This window comes from Necator americanus, chromosome III, assembly GCF_031761385.1.
Source record: "Necator americanus strain Aroian chromosome III, whole genome shotgun sequence".
Classification (NCBI taxonomy): Eukaryota; Metazoa; Nematoda; class Chromadorea; order Rhabditida; family Ancylostomatidae; genus Necator; species Necator americanus.
The window spans coordinates 20933457-20951897 of NC_087373.1; the positions used below are offsets into that span (position 1 = coordinate 20933457).

The window sequence follows — 18441 nt, forward strand, 5'->3', positions numbered from 1 at the left end:
TCTGTGCAGCTACTCAACCGGACTGAACGATGCACTGGAATAAAACCAGCATCCGCTTCCAAACCTAGAGGACACCTTCACGAAACTCAACAGAGGACGCTACTTTTCACAGCTCGATTTAGGCGAAGCGTGTCTCCAATTGGAAGCAGACGACGTCTCAAAGCAGCTACTCACTATCAACGCACCGAGGACTGTACCGCTTTAACCAGCTGACGGTAGAGTGACACCAGCTGCTGGTATATTCCAACAATGTATGGATGCTCTTGTCGCTGGAATAGATGGAACTGCCGCCTATCTCGACGACATTATTGGTTACTGGTAGAACCATCGGCGAACACAATTTCCGACTAGAGGCCGTACTCAAGCGGATTCAAGGCTACGGACTCCGCGTTCAACTCGACAAATGTGCTTTCCTGCAGACGGGGATCACCTACCTTGGGTTCGTCATCAACGCACAAGGACGACGCTCCGATCCTGAAAAGATCAAAGCTATTCAGAAAATGCCCGCTCCGAAGGACGTCAGTCAACTTCGCTCTTCTCTTGGACTCATCAATTTCTACTTTCGTCAAGGATCTCCACAATCTATGTGCTTCTTTGGACACTCTTACGAAAAAGGATGTTGTCTACACATGGACACCGCTCTTTCACGCCTTGTCTCGTCACAATCATCGATACCGGGGGACTACGTGATTGTCTCAATAGATGCTGATGTCACTTCGACTTCACACTTCGCTTTGTCACGTGTTCGACTTCAATAAAGCTACTCGTCTTCGGTTGTATCGACATCCACAAAAAGGAGTTTCTCTTAATCCTAAGTCATTTACTCAAAGACTTCAGCATGCGGGAATTGGAGGGAACGGTCAAGAGGTACCCGTATGATGTGCCGTCGCATATCCAAGAGGCTAATGTGCGTCGTTGATTGCGCCGCGCATCTCCTGATACCGTCATAACCGCTACAGTAGCCTGATTGCTCCTCTTCTGCTACGTCAAGATGCCCCGCCCACGCCACCCTCCCCTCCCATTTTGCCACGCCTACCGCTCTTACGGCGATTTTTTTTTCGCCGCGCCTACAGCTCTTATGATGCGCTTTTAAAATCGAAAGGAAAGGAAAGTGCCTGGAATTAGATGTTGTTTGAAGGTCTACATAAAGTATGCTTGTAAGTTAGTATAAAAGAAGGAAAGAATGAAATCGGTTTGTATAAATGATATGCCATCTAGAAATGCTAGTGAAAACGAAATTATCCTGTTCCGACTTGTTATGTGGAAAACACTCATTCATCTCTGGAAATACAAGAGATATTTCAAAAAATGTCCCATTGATCGGTGTTATGCTATCTTCTTGCTGTCTTCTTTACTTTTTTTCGCTCTCTAAGGATTTCTTTTTGCTTATCTAGCTGGATAAAATTGGCATCCAACGACTAACGAGGCGCGAATAATGGCGACTCGTAGACATACACTGTACCTAAAGGTATATCTCGAAGATACAAAGGTATCTCTTCGCCACTAATACACCTAACCAGTCACATTAATTTTATGTAGGGAATAGATAGAAATGAAGCGACAAAACGCTGTTGAAAGAAATTTGAAGAACCATGCAAAGTTCTATTATATAAAAAAACGTACAAGCAAGTATTGAAATATTTGACATGCGCTCTATATAAACATTATATCTAAGTAAAATTTTGAAAAGGTAAAATGTAGAAAAGAGTTTAAAGAATGTATACAGAGTAATAATCGCAGAAAGTTGTTATTATAGCTGCTGCAGTTGAAAGTTGAACACGAATTCGTTGAATGGCATCGTGACAAACACATACTTATGCACTGCTAGTTTATATAGAAGACTTAGGGCATGAAATGTGTTAAATTATGAGATGTGTGAAAATATATGCATGTTATTCTTCTCCCTGGAGCATCTTTTTGAGATAATTTTTACTTATGTAAAGTTGCATTGCATAGAAGGATCTACTTTTTCTCTTCTATTCCCAATAAGTGTGCTTAGTTTACTATATCCGTACATCAGAATTCGCTGCGGCAATTCGTTTTTCACTTCCCGTCCCTCAAAATTCGCACTATCCACCGCTTCATCTCGGCGCGAACGTCGCGCGCGGAGTTGATCAGAGAGCAAAAGGGAGGCGGGGTATAGGTGATTTCAGGCGGTGGTGGAAGATATCTAGCTGGTGGAGCGGGAGCCATAATTACGCGGAGGAGCGCGGTGCTGAAAGGAGGACAGGGGCGGTCAGCCGGTTTTCACAGATACCTCTTGTCCCGCACCCGGGAATTGGATCTTTCTTTTTTTGCGTAACTGTACATAATGAGCCTTCTTCTAGAATGGAATTTAGGATTTTACTATGATTCCGATCACAGAAAATGCTAATCATGCACCACTACACAAAAAAGAGGCGAAGTTGATTCTTACAAGATCTTAGATGCATCCTAGGAGCCAGATAAAGCTAATAGGAAAGGAATTTATTGCGATTGTGTTAACCTACTCATCTATTATTATAAGGAAAGAGTGGTGGTCTGTGCCGGCCTTCAACGACGTAGACGGAGCATGCGCTGCGTCATGTTTTAAGCCGAATGTAGATATTACTCAATAGTTTAACGCTTACATTGCGTAAATTCTTAACCAATTACAGCAGAATTAAAACCACCTGTAGTGTGGTGCTAATACATAAGCTCGTGCGATCGTGGTGAGTCCCTCGTTATCTCCAATCAGGCTACAAACAGAGCGGTGGTCCCACCGAGCCAGCCAGTTCAGTGAACAGCTTATGCAATTTACCACACTTCAGTAGCTGTAGTAAGTAGTTAATGATTTTATGTCTGCCACGGAGATGTCTACTCGACACTGGTTTGATTGGCCTCTTGTGTTGATTGCATTATATTTTTGTAGAACAAATTAAAATGAATGAGATCTTTTACCTAGACCTGAGAAATGAATTGCCCTTCTCTTGGCGAATCAGTATTTAGCCAGTTCTTTATAGGTTTTCAAATAAATGGCATTTTTGTAATGTGTCAGAGACTGGTTGTTCCTTTTAGTGTCCAGATTTGTTAGTTGTTTTCATGGAATAACCAGCTATTTCTGATTCCGAATCGTATTTTGCAGGTATCGTTCAGAGGGTTGTCTATCGATCTTAGCATTTTTGAAGAGGTCTATGAGACCGTTATCTGGGCAGTGGGTGTGTTTTTAGTTCTTTCAATTCCACATTCAATCTCTCTTCTGACTTTTTCACGGGGATTAAACTTTTTCTTATACTGAGAGCTCAACTATTCAACATGAATTTTTAAAAAATTTCTCCAACTAATTTTGATCGAACTGTTTAGGGCGTAGTCCCCAACATGGCGACTTGAACTTAGATGCAGCAGGAGTGCAGACGGACTCTTCTAGCAATCGGATTGTCGTTGGAGAAGATGACAGAACTTCGGCGGGGAATATATACGCGATCGGCGATGTAGCATTAGTGAGCATTTGTAGTATCTGATCGCAGCATGTCGTGCTTCCAACTTTTTTCGTTTGTTAGGGACGCCCTGAGCTTACTCCAACGGCGATTCGCGCTGGTAACTTGTTGGCGAAGCGATTATTTGGAGGCGGTAAGGAACTCATGGATTACTTCAGAGTTCCTACAACCTTGTTTACTCCACTGGAGTTCGGGACAGTTGGACATAGTGAAGAACAAGCGTCAGAGCTGTTTGGAGCTGAGAACATTGAGGTTTCTCTCCTTTCCTACTCATGATCTATGAAAGGCTAACATTAATTTACAACTCTAATTTTGCTAAGCGTTTCCCTTCTACGACATTTATACCTTGATTGGCATCGGTTTTTTTTACTGCTACTTCTTTAGATTTACCATTCCCATTTCACCCCTTTCGAGTATGTCATTCCACAAGATGATGACACCGCACATTGTTATGCGAAGGTAATTACATACTGCTGTCAATGTAATCAGAGTGTTCTTTATACTAGACTGAATCTTGAGGTTTATCCACACTAAATATACAAGTATGAAATTTATTTCATACCATGAAGAATGTCTCGATAGTTTTTTTTCCCTTTCTTTCTTATATTTCAGTCTCCTTCTCTCGTTTTCTACCCTTTTCCTTTAACACTTTGCCAGTATTTACATTATTTTCCTGTTGTATAAGCGCAATACTTATTTGGTTGACGAATAATTCGGTGCCGTTTTTTAAACTTAAGTATACAGATAGATGTAAGGAAGTGCTTGCAAATATTCTACATCGTTTGATAGAAATTTTTTGCCTTCACAAAACAGTTTCATCTTGAGTTTTAATTATACTGTATTTCATTTTTCAAATTTTGATTTTGATTGAGGAGCTCATCACAACCGACATTCCGACTTCTCGGAATCGGAAGCCTAGCTAAGAGTAAACCACTGCTAAAATTCACCACCGTCTTGGCAAAATGTCGCAAGGTGGCCTCAGTACCCTGCACACTGGGCCCTGCCGTCTCAGACGTCGGACGGTATGGCGACCGGTGAGAGGCGGTCTAATCTCGTTCTCATCTCGCTAGGGACGTCTCTGAGTCTGGACCAAGGGGACACACGCACGACTCGCCAGACTGTCTCAGACTGTGTACTTGCAACGCGAAAACAGTGTTCACAGACGCTGACCTGCATGAGGGAGACCAAGTACAGAAGGAGCGACGTACGACAGATGAATGACGGTACACTCATCATTCGTGGAGAGAAGGTTCCGTCGCGAAATGTAGGCGGTGTTGGTTTGTTGTGCACCCACCTTCTACAAATTCGTTGTCGGAGACTTCAACGCAAAACTAGGAAAGACCACAGAAGAGGAATGCAGGATTGAAAGATTTGGATTAGGGGACCGGAATGAAAATGGTAATCGTCTCGCCGGGCTGTTGTCCGCCGCTAGCCTCTTTCATGTGAACTCTCTTTTCATTAAGAAAGATCATCGTCGGCGGATATGGGAATCGCCCGATGGCGCGACTCGTGCGGAGATCGACCACATACTCACCAACCGGAGGTGGTGTCTACTTGACGTCTCGGTAGTACCATCCTTTTGCAGCGGTTTTGATCACTGTCTCCTTTGTGCGAAAATGCGACTTAGCCACACGATGGAAAAGAACATCTGCTATCGGCAAAGAAGGATAAAAGCAGTCGTCTACGACGATTTGTCTCAATCCAATTGACTACGTGATGCTGTCAGAGAATCACGAGCCATTTTGAATATGCCTCAAGGAAATTGATTTTCGAATCCACCAGGCTTGTTGGAAAGAAGAAGGACTTCGAGGCTTGATCTGAATGCATAGCACATTGAGCAATTAGTAGCAAACACTAGCTGCAAAAAGTGTTGCAAGGAAATCTATCAAAATACAAGCCGAACAAAATTCGGGAAGCAGCACAAAGAAGAACGAAGAAGTGCCGCGGGCTTAAAAAAATATTTGTAGGGGTGCGTTTTTCTGGATGGATCATTAGTTCGAACTTTTCTAAACTCCTTAGCTCCGACGGACCTGATTTTATATCAACAGACTTTCTCCGAGCTGGTGGTCATCCACTTCATGTAATCTTAGCAGCGCACGTGACATCTTACTTTCAGAAAGGATCCCAGACCAGTGGAAGACCTCGCGAACCGTTCTTATCCATGAGAAAGGTGACTGAGAGGACCTTCGGGACTACCGTCCGATATGACAGCTGAGCGTGTTATACAAAGTATCCACTGTGATTATCTTCACGCGCATATCTCGTACGCTGGATGAAGCCCGGCCTCAAGAACAAGCTGGATTCCGTCAGGGGTTCAGCTGCTTCGACTACATCCAGACAGTGTCGAGAGTCATAGAAATTTGCCGGGAATACCGCCTGCGCTTTGTTCTAACCTTCGTCGACTACGAGAAAGCCTTTGACAAAGTAGAAACGAATGCAATACTGTCAGCGCTGGTCGGCGGAGGTGTGGACGCGTCGTATGTGAGGACATTAGCCAGCTGCTACCATCTATGCACCAGTAAGATACAGTTTTTCCATTTCCCCTTCACTATTGGAAAGGGGGTACCACAAGGCGATACTATATCGCCGAGGCTGTTCACGGTTGCATTGCAGTGGATAATGAAATCACTTTATTGGGAAGAAATAGACATACTTGTTGATGTTGATGTTAGTGGAAGATTCCTCTCCATCCTTCGGTTTGCAGGCGACGAGTGTTTTCGTCTCGAGAAGTACCAATGAAGCAGAAACGATGCTCAAGGAACTGAATGAGGCAGCGAGGAGAATAGGACTGCGAATGAACAGAAAGAAGACACAGTTCACAAGGAACGCCTACTGCGAGTTCGGAGGAGTACAACTTGAAGGCTTCCAAATCGTGGAAATTTCGTCACGCTTATACCTCGGACGTTCTATGACCACAGAAAACGACTTGAAGGAAGAACTGAATAGAAGGATAAGCGCAGCGTGGTCAGCATTCGCACCGTCAGGGAAGCTATGGAAAAGTGACGAACTAAGATCTCCGTGCCCATCTGTTTGACTCAGGAGTTCTTCTTCTCGAGTCAAACAGATGGGCACGGAGATCTTAGTTCGTCTCTCAAACAGCGAAGACGTGGGCAGACACCGCCGCCACGTCTAGGAAGCTACTTACTACCCACAGAGCCCTTGAGAGATGTCTTCTAGAGTTTAACCAGCGCACACAACATCTAGCCGGTCTTCGCAGCTCGGACCTGAGAGGAATGTTCCGTCTTCGCGACCCAGCTGAATATATATCGAAAACAAAGCATAGATCGGCTGATCACATTATGAGAAGAATCGACGATAGATGGACTAAAAGAATGCTAAAGTGCATCCCAAAAGATGCTGAACGCTCTCAAAGGAGACCGCCAACGAGATGGTGTGATGTGTTCGCTACACGGATGGACCAGCTGAGAGCTCGGCTGGGTACGGCTCAAGGACCTTGCCATCTTCACCCACAAAACTTCAAAACATCTTGGATAACAATGGCGAAGGTGCTCATAAGATTAGTGTTGTGTTTTCAAGGTTTTGATTGTGCTTACGAAACTTTGAAAAAGTAAAGAAGTGAAAAAGAAGCGGAAAAGAGACGAAAAACAATGTGAAAAACAATATGGGACATCGAAAAACTCACTCAACGACGGGTGGACATTGAGATCGAGAGCTGACGAGAAACAACAGGGGAGGGCACTACTACTGACTAATTTGTACCTTTGCTTTGAAAATGTAGAATGGAATGATTTTTCTCAAGTCACAAAAACTGCCTTACCAATTAATAATCAATGTGATTCGTCTCTGAGTTCAAGCATCCCAACTTTTGAAGCGCGAAGACGAACGATGGGCGATATTTTCAATATTTTCAAGCATTACTTAAGCATTACTTAAGCATTCAAGCTTTTCCATACGCAGCAGCAATTTTAGCTTGAGCGGCCTTATTGTCTTGATTAAATGCATGAAGCGAATAATGTCAAAAGTTGTTTTATTCATTTGACACTTCAGTTTAATGGTCTGAAAAACAAAAATAAATGAGATCAATAGGACAAAATACCAGGAAAAACACTGAGCGAAAAATTTTTTGCTTATCGATTTATAACACTTAAAAGTTTCTTTTCTATATGCATTTTTGAGATCAAGAAAGACCTTTATTTCATTCATAATACAAATTATATGTTACATAGGCACATAAGTTTATTATTTCCTTGTCTGTGTATTTCCTCTCTCTTTCTCTTCTATTTGATTGCCACGTAAGCTCGTGCATCTATATAATTGTACTAGAATATGTTTCACCTGGGCGGGTGTATGAATATGGCTCACCTAGGCGGGTGTAGTGTGCCGTTAGAGATCCCGCTTCCTGCACGATTGATGGAAGGTTCGAATCGGCCACCAAGCCATTCATCCCTCCGGGTTCGACAAATTGGTACCAGACTTGACCTGGGGTATAAAAACACCGACTTGACACTTCGGTTAGCCACCACAAGTCATTGTATAGGCCAGTTACACGTTCGTAAACCTCAAACGATTCCGAATTGATGTGAACATGGGGGCGCATCCCAAGCGATCTAATTAACGCCAGACACTGTGTCCTTTATCCTTTATGTTTCACCGAGGCTCCCATTGTATCATGGTTCTTTATGGATATCGATGGATAATCCCAGTTGGTTATACGACAAACTTTCCATTCTCTCGAATAATTGATACTCTGCAAGACAATAACCCTCAGGGATGTAGTTCAACAAAATTTATTTCCGGATGGTACGAAATTTTGTATACTCCAAGTTTTAGGTTGTGTGCCTTCGCAATGAACCAAAATCAGTGCTCGGGATGCACATTGTTGGACCAAATGCAGCAGAAGTGATACAAGGATATGCAGTCGCTGTTAAAGCCGGGATCACATTTGATCAGCTGACTAGTGAATTTATCTTAAAAGATTACAGAATAAACTTTGAGAGGCAAATTTAAAGCCTCTGTTTAGGTACGATTGCAGTACACCCATGTTCCTCCGAAGAATTTATAAAGCTGCAGATTACTAAGCGATCTGGGAAGGACCCGAAGGTGCATGGATGCTGCGGCTAACTATTTTATTCTCCTATTGCTCTTTTCACTCGACTAATACGAAGTAATACGATCTGCTGTTGTTTATTAGATGATGCGATCTATTTTGACGAATATCGTTATCTCAATATTTGTCTTATTACAGTAGCAGTCTGAACGTCCGGGTAAAGCCGGACTTCAGACTTTTTGTAGTGTTCGCTTTGCTCGCCTTGACCGGTTAATAAGAAATAACAGTACTGAATTTTTTGTAAAATTATAATTGTTTTTCTTCTATCAATGCTTTTTTTTTCAATTTCTTTCTTCTAAACTTTAGACATAAATGAGAGATTTCATGATTTTCTCCTCAAACGCGTCAGTACTATATTTGGAGAGCAATCAAACTTAACTTCACATCTATGTTTCGCTGAAATCTCTACAATTTGGAAACATTATTTGAAGTATGAGTTTCCTCCGCTGTCAGCCAGCACAGAATGATGTGACATGAATAACATGAAATGAAGTGAATATTCTGACGTAGGGTTTTATCTTCATCATCGTAGTGATGAAGATAAAACCCTACGTCAGACCACGTGGACATTTATTGGCTAGTATTGTATCTGAGCAGCCATTTGTATTTGTGTTTCCACTCTTCCAAGAAAGGATGTTGGCGGCATTAGGGAAATATGTTTGGAAGTAGATACGCGATCGAGTCGTAGAAACCCCATTCTATCATTGGTTCTCCCGCGCACCAATCCGACGCAGTGGGACCCATAACGTAACACCCACCCTATGACTTTCTGGCACCGGCGCACCATCCCGATACCGTGGGACCCGTCTCTCCGAATATAACCACGTTGGGGCTCACGTGCAAAAAATCCGACGCCATGGTATCCGCCTCCCTCTCTTTTTGGAATTTCGTGACTGAAACACACACAAACGCACACACGTGACAGAATAAGCCCGTTACTATATAGCATGGTAGTTTGCAAATTTCGAAGTGTACATTCACATAAAAGTTTATTTACCCTCACTAACGTATGACAGAAACTAACTTGGCCTATCAAATCCCACATACATTAAGCATGTCTCTGGACAACGGGACAGTGGAAAGGTAGAGTGCTCGCCTATAAGGTGAATTGCGATGGTTCACACACACACACACACACACACACACACACACACACACACACACACACACACACACACACACACACACACACACACACATACACACATACACATACACACATACACATACACATACACATACACATACACACACACACACATACACATACACACACACATACACATACACACACACACATACACATACACATACACATACACATACACATACACATACACATACACATACACACATACACATACACATACACATACACATACACATACACATACACATACACATACACATACACATACACATACACATACACATACACATACACATACACATACACATACACATACACATACACATACACATACACATACACATACACATACACACACATACACATACACATACACATACACATACACATACACATACACATACACATACACATACACATACACATACACATACACATACGCATACACATACACGTACACGTACACATACACACACATACACATACACATACACATACACACACACACATACACACACACACACACACACACACACAAAGTGCGTTATTGTGTAGCATGACTATGTACTCACCAGTGTGGTCGTCTGGCTGACGCCGGACTCAGAATTCCTCACGTTGAACACGTAAGAGACGTGACTAATCAATGTTTCTATTCAACTATTCCGGTGACACTTCCTGAACTGCACGTACAGCGCAGGATACCGGCAATAGCAGGGCGGAACAGCAAAGAATGCTGAAAAAAAACAAATCAGTACTTTGAGATATTAGTTTTTGAACTTTCATAAACTACCTTTGACTACTTGAAGTAATCACGAGCATTGTTAAGAAGTTATCCGTAGCGGAACCAAGAAACTACCGATGAAAATCCTTGCTGCATGCAACGTGCACTTAGAGCGGATCGTCATAGATCGGCTTATCAGACTTTGCGAAAAAGCCACCTGTGATAATGAATGTGAAGCCGGTTTTCATCTCTTTCGACCTACGATGCGTCAAGTGTTTATTATCAGGAGAGTGTGGGAGCGGTTCTCAAAATCTATGCAATTACCAGTTTCTGGATACTTTCGTCAATTTTTGTCGAGGTCGTCTTTTCAAAGTACTTCGCGCCAATAGTAATATTCCAAGAAAGAAAGTTCGCCCGCCTTAAGGTCGGACTTTTAATCGACCTAGAGTACGCCAAAGATGTAGTAGTATTCGCTGCAAGCTGGAATACGTTGTCGACTTTTTGTCTAAACTAACTGCAGCCTTCAGTTCACGGCTCCGCTCTGACTAATGTAAGCAGATGTGTGTCTCCACGAGCCACCAACTGTAATCGGGGTGAACAGACAAGCAACTGAACTAATTGACGCGTTCTGTTATCTGAACGTCATGCTGAAAAATCATCACCTACGAGAGAGATTATTCAACAGTGATGCGATGACCTACTGATTTATGGAATCATGTTTTGACATTCCAAGACGATTACTTACACAAAAATAGGCCATATGCTCATCTTAGAGTGACTTGGTTTTACATTGTGACATTGCGAATTCGACAAGTTCAATTACTATTCAAATTACAAATCTCATCAACTGGAAACTTACTTAGACTAATGAATGACATTGATGAAGGACATAAAGCCAGTATAATTGGCATATAAATGATTTTTTTTTCGTCATTGAACGCGCAATTGAGAGAGTGATGCTAGGAGTATCCCATTTCACGCAAGTGAGGGACGGGATTGGAAGTTCTCTCCTACGTCAGCGATCGAAGATTAGAGACGCCGCTGCGTTTGCCAAGGAAAGTAAAATAAGGTGGGCCGGACACGTGATGCTTCAACGACAACCGTTGGACCAGAGCCGTGAGCGACTGGGATATTATATTAAGCGATGTTAAGCGCACTACAGGAAGACCGCCGACCCGATGGTCAGATTTCTTCACGAAGTCCTTGAAAGAAAAATATGATGCTCTTCGTGTCCCACGCGAAAGGAGGAACCACTGGGCTACTCTGGTACGCGATCGGGACAAATGGAAGAATTACTGGCGCCCGTTTCCGTTTTTTTTCCACCAGTTCGAAGATCAACGGGAGTCAAGGTGATCAAGGTGATAAATGATTTTTTAATTATACATGTGCATCTTCCGATATTAAAGGAACAGTCAAGAAACCAATAGCCAAGGAGTTGAGGATCAGAAAATTCAACAATTTATGAGCGTTTTCCATGCACGATGAATTGATGCAATTTCTAGTTTTTATCCTGAATGTTTCTCCTATCTACTATGAATCTACTTACACTTCTCTTCAAGTTAAAGCCAGCATAACTATTTTGCTTGAAAATGATAATTACCACCTAATGAAGTCGACCATTTGATCAAATCTCTTTATATGAGTTACATTTGTATGTAGATGTGAGGTAAAATTTCCTCAAAAGGGACCAACGTTCAATGTTACCTGAGATCTACAGATATCAACAGAGGCAGGGAGTAGATTGGATGTGCTGTGGTATGTTAGCTCTTAAAGTTTTTAATTTGTGAAATGTGCACGGATGTTCATTTCTAAGAATAAATGAAGCACAAAAACAGTAAAGGAGAAGCTTCATCAAGATTCCAGGAAATAGTTTTCACCTTTTATGTCAGAAAAGTGAACTAGAAATTTCTTCTCAAAATTTCTTCTTGAAAATGCAATAAGTTTCTAGTAAGGAATATGTGCGCCTACAAATTGCTTTCAAAGTCAGAGCGGTGTGAGCATCGACTTTTTTTTTTTGAAAACAGTGTGAGTGCATTGCGTTCTTACGCGATTTCCCGTAAGAACAGGACTAAGGTTCTGAAAATTTTCTAGAACTGACGAACTAAGTAGGTGCTGTTAAATGACTTTTTTGTTGAAAGGTGTGGTGTTAATGAACAAAAAGGTCTTAATTGCTGGTGATAGTCTGAAATTGAAATAATCCACATCTTCGAACAACAATATCCTCTATTGCGGATTGGACTGCAACATTCGCTACCTGAAAATGTACACTCGCAAATGTCTAGTTGAACGTGCCGTGCGTTTTTTAAAAGTTTAGATACACTGAATCGAAGGGCTTTGCTCGAAAGCAATAACTTTTCTATCACAGGAGAGATTGAAAAAGAGCAACGACCATGACTAGTAGACTAAGACTAGTCAAATTCAGCAGTAGTCCCCTGATGTCTCATGATTGCTATCTTACAGATTTTTACTTTACTGTGAATTAAGTGATTTCGATCTTTTTGTTTCATTCTCCAGCACTCTTAGAGAGTCTTACGGTGTTTGCACAAATGAGAACCACCATCCTAATTAGTGTTTATTCAAACTTTGAGTAAAGGAAATTCTTGAAATGCACGGTTTGAACAAATTACAAACTAAAATCTTTGGGTGTTATTCGCTTCAAGAAAACTTCAAGAAAATTGAGGAATCATATTGCTGCGAAACAAGAAACATGAAAAAAGCACTGTTCAACTCAATATGACAAGGATATCCAAGAACTGGGTCAACTTTTATATGTGTTCCAAAGACATGTAAAGTCTTTAGAACACACATAAGGGCGTAAAGTAGCAAGCCGAGATCTCTAGATCATCACCACTTTTCCACAGTTTAAATTTGATGAAAACTCATCAATTTCTCATTTTTCTTTTGAAATATCTAAAAAGTTGCTGCGTACTCAAGTAATTGTGAAGGGGAGAGTATTCATGAAAGCATAAAGGAACTGTTTATCCGCAGTAAGCTGCAGTGGAAAGGTGTATTTTGATCGGGGCGGACATCTTGGACAAGTATTCGCTACTTCTCTCAAGATGTAGGACAACTGAACTACGCTCCGTGCTCTACATTTGGCAACCAACTCTTTATTGCTACAAGGTAGCCAGGAGATGAAGTGCCCACTGAAACTCACGCGTCTTCGCATTTATAGTCGGATCAAGGCGACATGAGACACGGTGGAGTTGCGCAACCGGCCGCGCTCGAAGCGGCGCGTTGGAGATGGGGGTTGGAAAGAAGAAGGAACCATTGCGAACTGCAACAGTGAACGGTGGTAGAAAGGGTCCTCACTTGATCCTGACCGTTGAGCTCCACCGCACTGCTTCGACGGCAACCACTTACACAACTGCGCCGTGTTTCATTTCGTTTCGACTCTGCTATAGCCGGGTCAAACCGACGTGAATCCCGAGTGTAGTTGCGGTGCATTTGCGTATACGCTTGAAACGGTGGAGCAATGGCTTGAACCGAGTTGGACCGCTGCAAACTGCAGCGATGGGTGGTGCTAGCAAGGGGTTTACCACGCCCCACCGAAGCGCATCGAGAGAATACGCAATCGCGTACGTGCTTTAGGTCTTTTTGACCTCACTCTATGTCAGGTTCAACTATTGCAGTTGAATGCTGGCCTTTCAAGTACCTTATCTTCCCTGTAGTTGCAAGTATTTTTCACTGTTTTCACTAATATCCTCCACAACGGTTTACCGACTCATAGTGGCGTGAAGGTGACTTTGGGCGTCGAACTGCGATGCACAGCGGAGGCTCGTTCTCCGGCAGGGTCTCAGAAGCTGAGAAGGAGCTCGATACATCTGATATTCCGACTTCTCGGAAACGGAAGCCTAGCAAAGAATAAACCACTGCTAAGATTCACCACCGTCTTAGCAAAACGTCGCAAGGTAGCTTCCTGATCCTTATGGGTTGGACGACGACCTGAAAAAGACCTGGTGAAAGCTAAGCTCGCCGTGGCAGGGCTGTTTAGTTTGGGAAAAAGTCTTTTTGCCAGTCTAGGATATTCCCTGCCTCAGTGCCCTGTACACTGAGCCCTGCCGTCTCAGACGTCAGTAGGGTATGGCGACCAGTGAGTTGCGGTCAAATCTCAGGTTGCTAAAGACGTCTTTGAGTCTGGACCAAGGCGACACACGCACGACTCGCGAGACTGTCTCAGACTGTGTACTTACAACGCGAGAATAGTGTCTACGGACGCTAACCAGCATGAAAAGAAGTCGTCTAAGACGATTGCGTACTCAAGGACTCCTTTTCCCAACGTGAATATCACATCGAGTGAACCCAAACGTTGACTACGTGATGCTGCTCAGAGAATTACGAGCCGATTCTGAACATGCCTCAAAGCCGCGTACAGCAAAATTGGATCGAATTTCGAAGACCACCAAGGGCTTCCTGGAAAGAAGAAGGACTTCGAGGCTTGATCCAAATGCATATCGAGCGGTTAGTAGCAAACGCTAGCTGCAAAAAGCGTTGCAGGGAGATCTATCAAAATACAAGCAGAACAAAATTCGGGAAGTAGCACAAAGAAGAACGTGTCTAAAGAGGTGCCGCAGGGATCTCCTCGAATATAATATTCCGCTAGCAGCCTTGCTGAGCGAAGACGGGACTCGCACGTCTTCTCGTCGTGAGATGGAAATAATTACAGAGAGGTTTTGCTCGAACCTTTTCCATTCATCAACTCCTGTGTCAAACCCGATCATCCCCACTGGTGAAGCTCCACCACGGATTCTCCCTTCGGAAGTACGAGTCGCTATCAAGAGCATGAAACCTGGCACAGCCCCCGGACCTGATTTTAGACTTTCTTCGGGCTGGTGGCCATCCACTTCATGTAATCTTAGCAGCGCGCATGGCATCCTATCTTCAGTAAGAAAGGATTCCAGACTAGTAGAAGACCTCGCGAACCGTTCTCATCCATGAGAAAGGTGACTGAAAGGACCTTCGGGACTACCGTCCGATATGACAGCTAAGTGTGTTATACAAAGTATCCACTATGATTATCCTCACACACATATCTAGGATGCTGGATGAAGCCCGGCCTCAAGAACAAGCTGGATTCCGTCAGGGGTTCAGCTGCTTCGACCACATCCAGACAGTGTCGAGAGTCGTAGAGATTTGCCGGGAATTCCGCCTGCGCCTTGTTCTAACCTTCGTCGACTACGTGAAAGCCTTTGACAACGTAGAAACGAATGCAATACTGTCAGCGCTGGTCGACGAAGGTGTGGACGCATCGTATGTGAGGACATTAGCCAGCTGCTACCATCGATGCACCAGTAAGATACAGCTTTTCCATTTCCCCTTCATCATTGGAAAAGGGGTACGACAAGGCGATACGCGATACTATATCGCCGAAGATACAGTGGATAATGAAATCACTTTCTTGGGAAGAAAGGGGCATACTTGTTGATGTTAATGTTGATGAAAGATTCCTCTCCATCCTTCGTTTTGAGGACGACAAATGTTTTCTTCTCGAGAAGTACCAATGAAACGATGCTCAAGGAACTGAATGAGGCAGCGAGGAGAATAGGACTGCGAATAAATAGAAAGAAGACACAGTTCATAAAGAACGCCTACTGCGACGGAGGAGTACAACTTGAAGGCTCCCATATCGTGGAAACTTCGTCACACGTATACCTTGGACGTTCTATGACCACAGAAAACGACTTGAAGGAAGAACTGAATAGAAGAATGAGAGCAGCATGGGCAGCATTCGCAGCCGTCAGGGAAGCTACGGGCCAACTGACGGACCAAGATATTCGTGCCCATCTTTTCGACTCGACAGTTCTTCCAGCGCTCTGTTACGCAGCGGAGACGTTGGCAGACACCGCCGCCAAGTCTAGGAAGCTATTTACTACCCACTACCCCTTGAGAGATGTCTTCTGAAGTCCAACCGACGCACACAACACCTAGCCGGTCTTCGCAGCTCCGACCTAAGAGGAATGTCCCGTCTTTGCGACCCAGTGGAATATGTATCGAAAGCAAAACATAGATGGGCCGGTCACATCATGAGAAGAATCGACGATGGATGGACCAAAAGAACGCTAGATTGGATCCCAAGCAGAGTCAAGCATGTGTTGGGAATTTCTCAACAGGGGTCGTAAGAGGGGTGTCGGATCAGAGGGGGTCGTAAGAGGGGGTCGGAAAATCAAGAAAAAAAATTAAACTAGGGGTCGGAAAATCAGAAAAAAAATGCAAGAAGCAACTAGAAAAGAAAGATGGGGTTTTCGATTTCAAATAAACACATATTAAGGAGTACAAAATTTAGTGTAATTTAGGTATGCGACATTCAGCAGAAAAACAGAAGTGAAAACTGCTTCTTTTCAGACGTAGTGCTGAAACTTGAAGGAAGATCAGCAGTGAGTGGCATGTTTTTACCGCATATCAGAAGATATTAACAACTGAAACGTATTCTAAGGCTTTTTTCAGGTCCCGATATCTGCGACTAAAAAATGGAAGAGTTGTCTCAAAGAAGAAAAAACGTCAGTGATGCATATTCAGTACTTGAGTTCTGTTTAATATAAAAATAAATGATATAGAATAAATAAATTTATTTAGTATTTGAATAAACGATTGAAGACGACTCGCGGCTGCAGTTGAGGAAGACTATAGTAGCATAAAAAGTTAGGATAAAAAGAGGGTACAGAAACCAAAAAATGATTTTTAAAAAATTTATTCTTCATAATTCTGGTGATGAAATTACTGCGCTTTTTGAGTCAATCTTGAAGATGGACGACTTAGCATTTTTTGCTGCTCTAACTGATGCTTGATGACATCGGAGTCACTTCGGTGGCACAAACCGTGAAGAACCATAAGTCGTCGTACGTGCAAGGCGGTAAGGGAGTCCACATTACCTGAACGAAAAGGAAAGCCTTCAGAAAGGAGAAAGAAGAAGCTCGTAGTCGAAGAAAACGTACCAGTGACAATAGCATCCTCTCTAAAACATCAAGATTTCTATAAAAAAAAACCTCTCGGTTACTTTTGAATTAGCACAAACAATTGAAATCTTGAATAAATGTGATGCATAATAAATGACGTGAAAATGTTGTGATGTGATAAAATAGGAAACCAATTATTTTAAATGCAATTTACTACCTAAAAGTTTTTATTCTTTCAAAAAATCGACTTGTTGTCAAACCCATCAAGTCTATGCACTACAAAATTACAGTTCTACAAAACAAAATTGCAAAATTACAGTCTACACTACAAAATTGTGTGTTACAATTTATATGAAAGAAATGAAACTAACCAGAGGTGACTTCGTATTGAGTACTAAGAGACCATAAAAGGCAATCTTCATAGCTTGCACAGTGCTTCGGCACTCGTCGTCACAGCCAATTCAATATATTGAAGATCCGCAGTTGTACGGGAACGCAGCGTCGAAAATTCGCTTAGGAACGGATGACAAACGAGATCTTCAGAAGCTAACAGAAGTGTAAAAGCACTAAGTAAAAGTAGAATCATAGCTGCAATGAAAAGCAAGTACGCTGGCTCAAGTTGGTAAGTGTAGTGCAGACTTATTTGTGCGCGATTACAAAGACTTCGATAAGGACATCTGTTAATTGGCCATTAAATGCTCTGTTGAAATAGGGCTGATGCTGTTAATTCACCAACATTGGTTGGCTCAACGAGATGCGGCGGTGTTTTTATTGTGACGGTCAGGGATCAATCCCTGCAAAAGCTGCTATTTTTGCATTTAACGTAAAAGAATTTAAAGAGCACATTTCTCATCCTACAGTGTCGAACTTCTTACTTTCGGTCGAAAAAGCGGTTATGGTGCCGTCACTGAGCGAAAAAAAACATCTAAAGGCGCAGTTAGGGTTAAAATTAGTACAAAGTAGGCTTCACGAGTTTCTGAATATCTACGCTCAAAGTGAATTTTATGCAATAAAGCTGGCTGCGATCTGTAGAGAGAGATTTCTTCTATATTTCTACAAGGTTTGGTGCCTCTAGCTTTCCTAGTCTTTTTGAAATCTAGTTGAGAAAAATCCCAATTTTTGCCTCAAATTTCCGAGTTTTTCTCAACTAGCTT

General features: G+C 42.6%; 4 protein-coding genes across 6 annotated transcripts in view; all 4 read left to right on the plus strand.

Annotated features, from left to right (window-relative positions):
* RB195_010317 (uncharacterized protein) overlaps positions 1 to 8537 on the plus strand; it is a gene marked incomplete at both ends in the record, with an annotated part of 32499 nt that extends 23962 nt beyond the window's left edge. Inside the window, 7 exons of one of the 2 annotated variants that reach the window (XM_064191261.1) lie at positions 839 to 907; positions 3104 to 3176; positions 3322 to 3458; positions 3519 to 3707; positions 3840 to 3914; positions 8247 to 8373; positions 8437 to 8537. In XM_064191261.1, the coding sequence (XP_064048847.1) occupies positions 839 to 907; positions 3104 to 3176; positions 3322 to 3458; positions 3519 to 3707; positions 3840 to 3914; positions 8247 to 8373; positions 8437 to 8537 (771 nt within the window). Of the gene's footprint in view, positions 1 to 838; positions 908 to 3103; positions 3177 to 3321; positions 3459 to 3518; positions 3708 to 3839; positions 3915 to 8246; positions 8374 to 8436 lie in introns of those variants that run through there. The other variant, XM_064191262.1, reaches the window with a different exon arrangement.
* Positions 279 to 758, plus strand: RB195_010319 (uncharacterized protein; the record flags this gene model as incomplete). The annotated part of the gene is made up of 1 exon (XM_064191264.1): positions 279 to 758. One exon carries the CDS (start codon positions 279 to 281, stop codon positions 756 to 758), a length of 480 nt encoding a protein of 159 aa, XP_064048846.1.
* Positions 8538 to 15432: 6895 nt separating the features above from the next.
* On the plus strand, positions 15433 to 15819 carry RB195_010320 (uncharacterized protein; the record flags this gene model as incomplete). The annotated part of the gene is made up of 1 exon (XM_064191265.1): positions 15433 to 15819. The coding sequence occupies one exon, from the start codon at positions 15433 to 15435 to the stop codon at positions 15817 to 15819; it is 387 nt and encodes a 128-aa protein (XP_064048848.1).
* Positions 15820 to 15830: 11 nt separating this feature from the next.
* Positions 15831 to 16295, plus strand: RB195_010321 (uncharacterized protein; the record flags this gene model as incomplete). Of its 2 annotated transcripts, none has more annotated exons than XM_064191266.1 (1): positions 15831 to 16295. In XM_064191266.1, one exon carries the CDS (start codon positions 15831 to 15833, stop codon positions 16293 to 16295), a length of 465 nt encoding a protein of 154 aa, XP_064048849.1. The 2 variants fall into 2 exon arrangements, with proteins under 2 accessions (XP_064048849.1, XP_064048850.1); XM_064191267.1 differs by having other exon boundaries at positions 15903 to 16295.
* Between the last annotated feature and the right edge of the window lie 2146 nt (positions 16296 to 18441).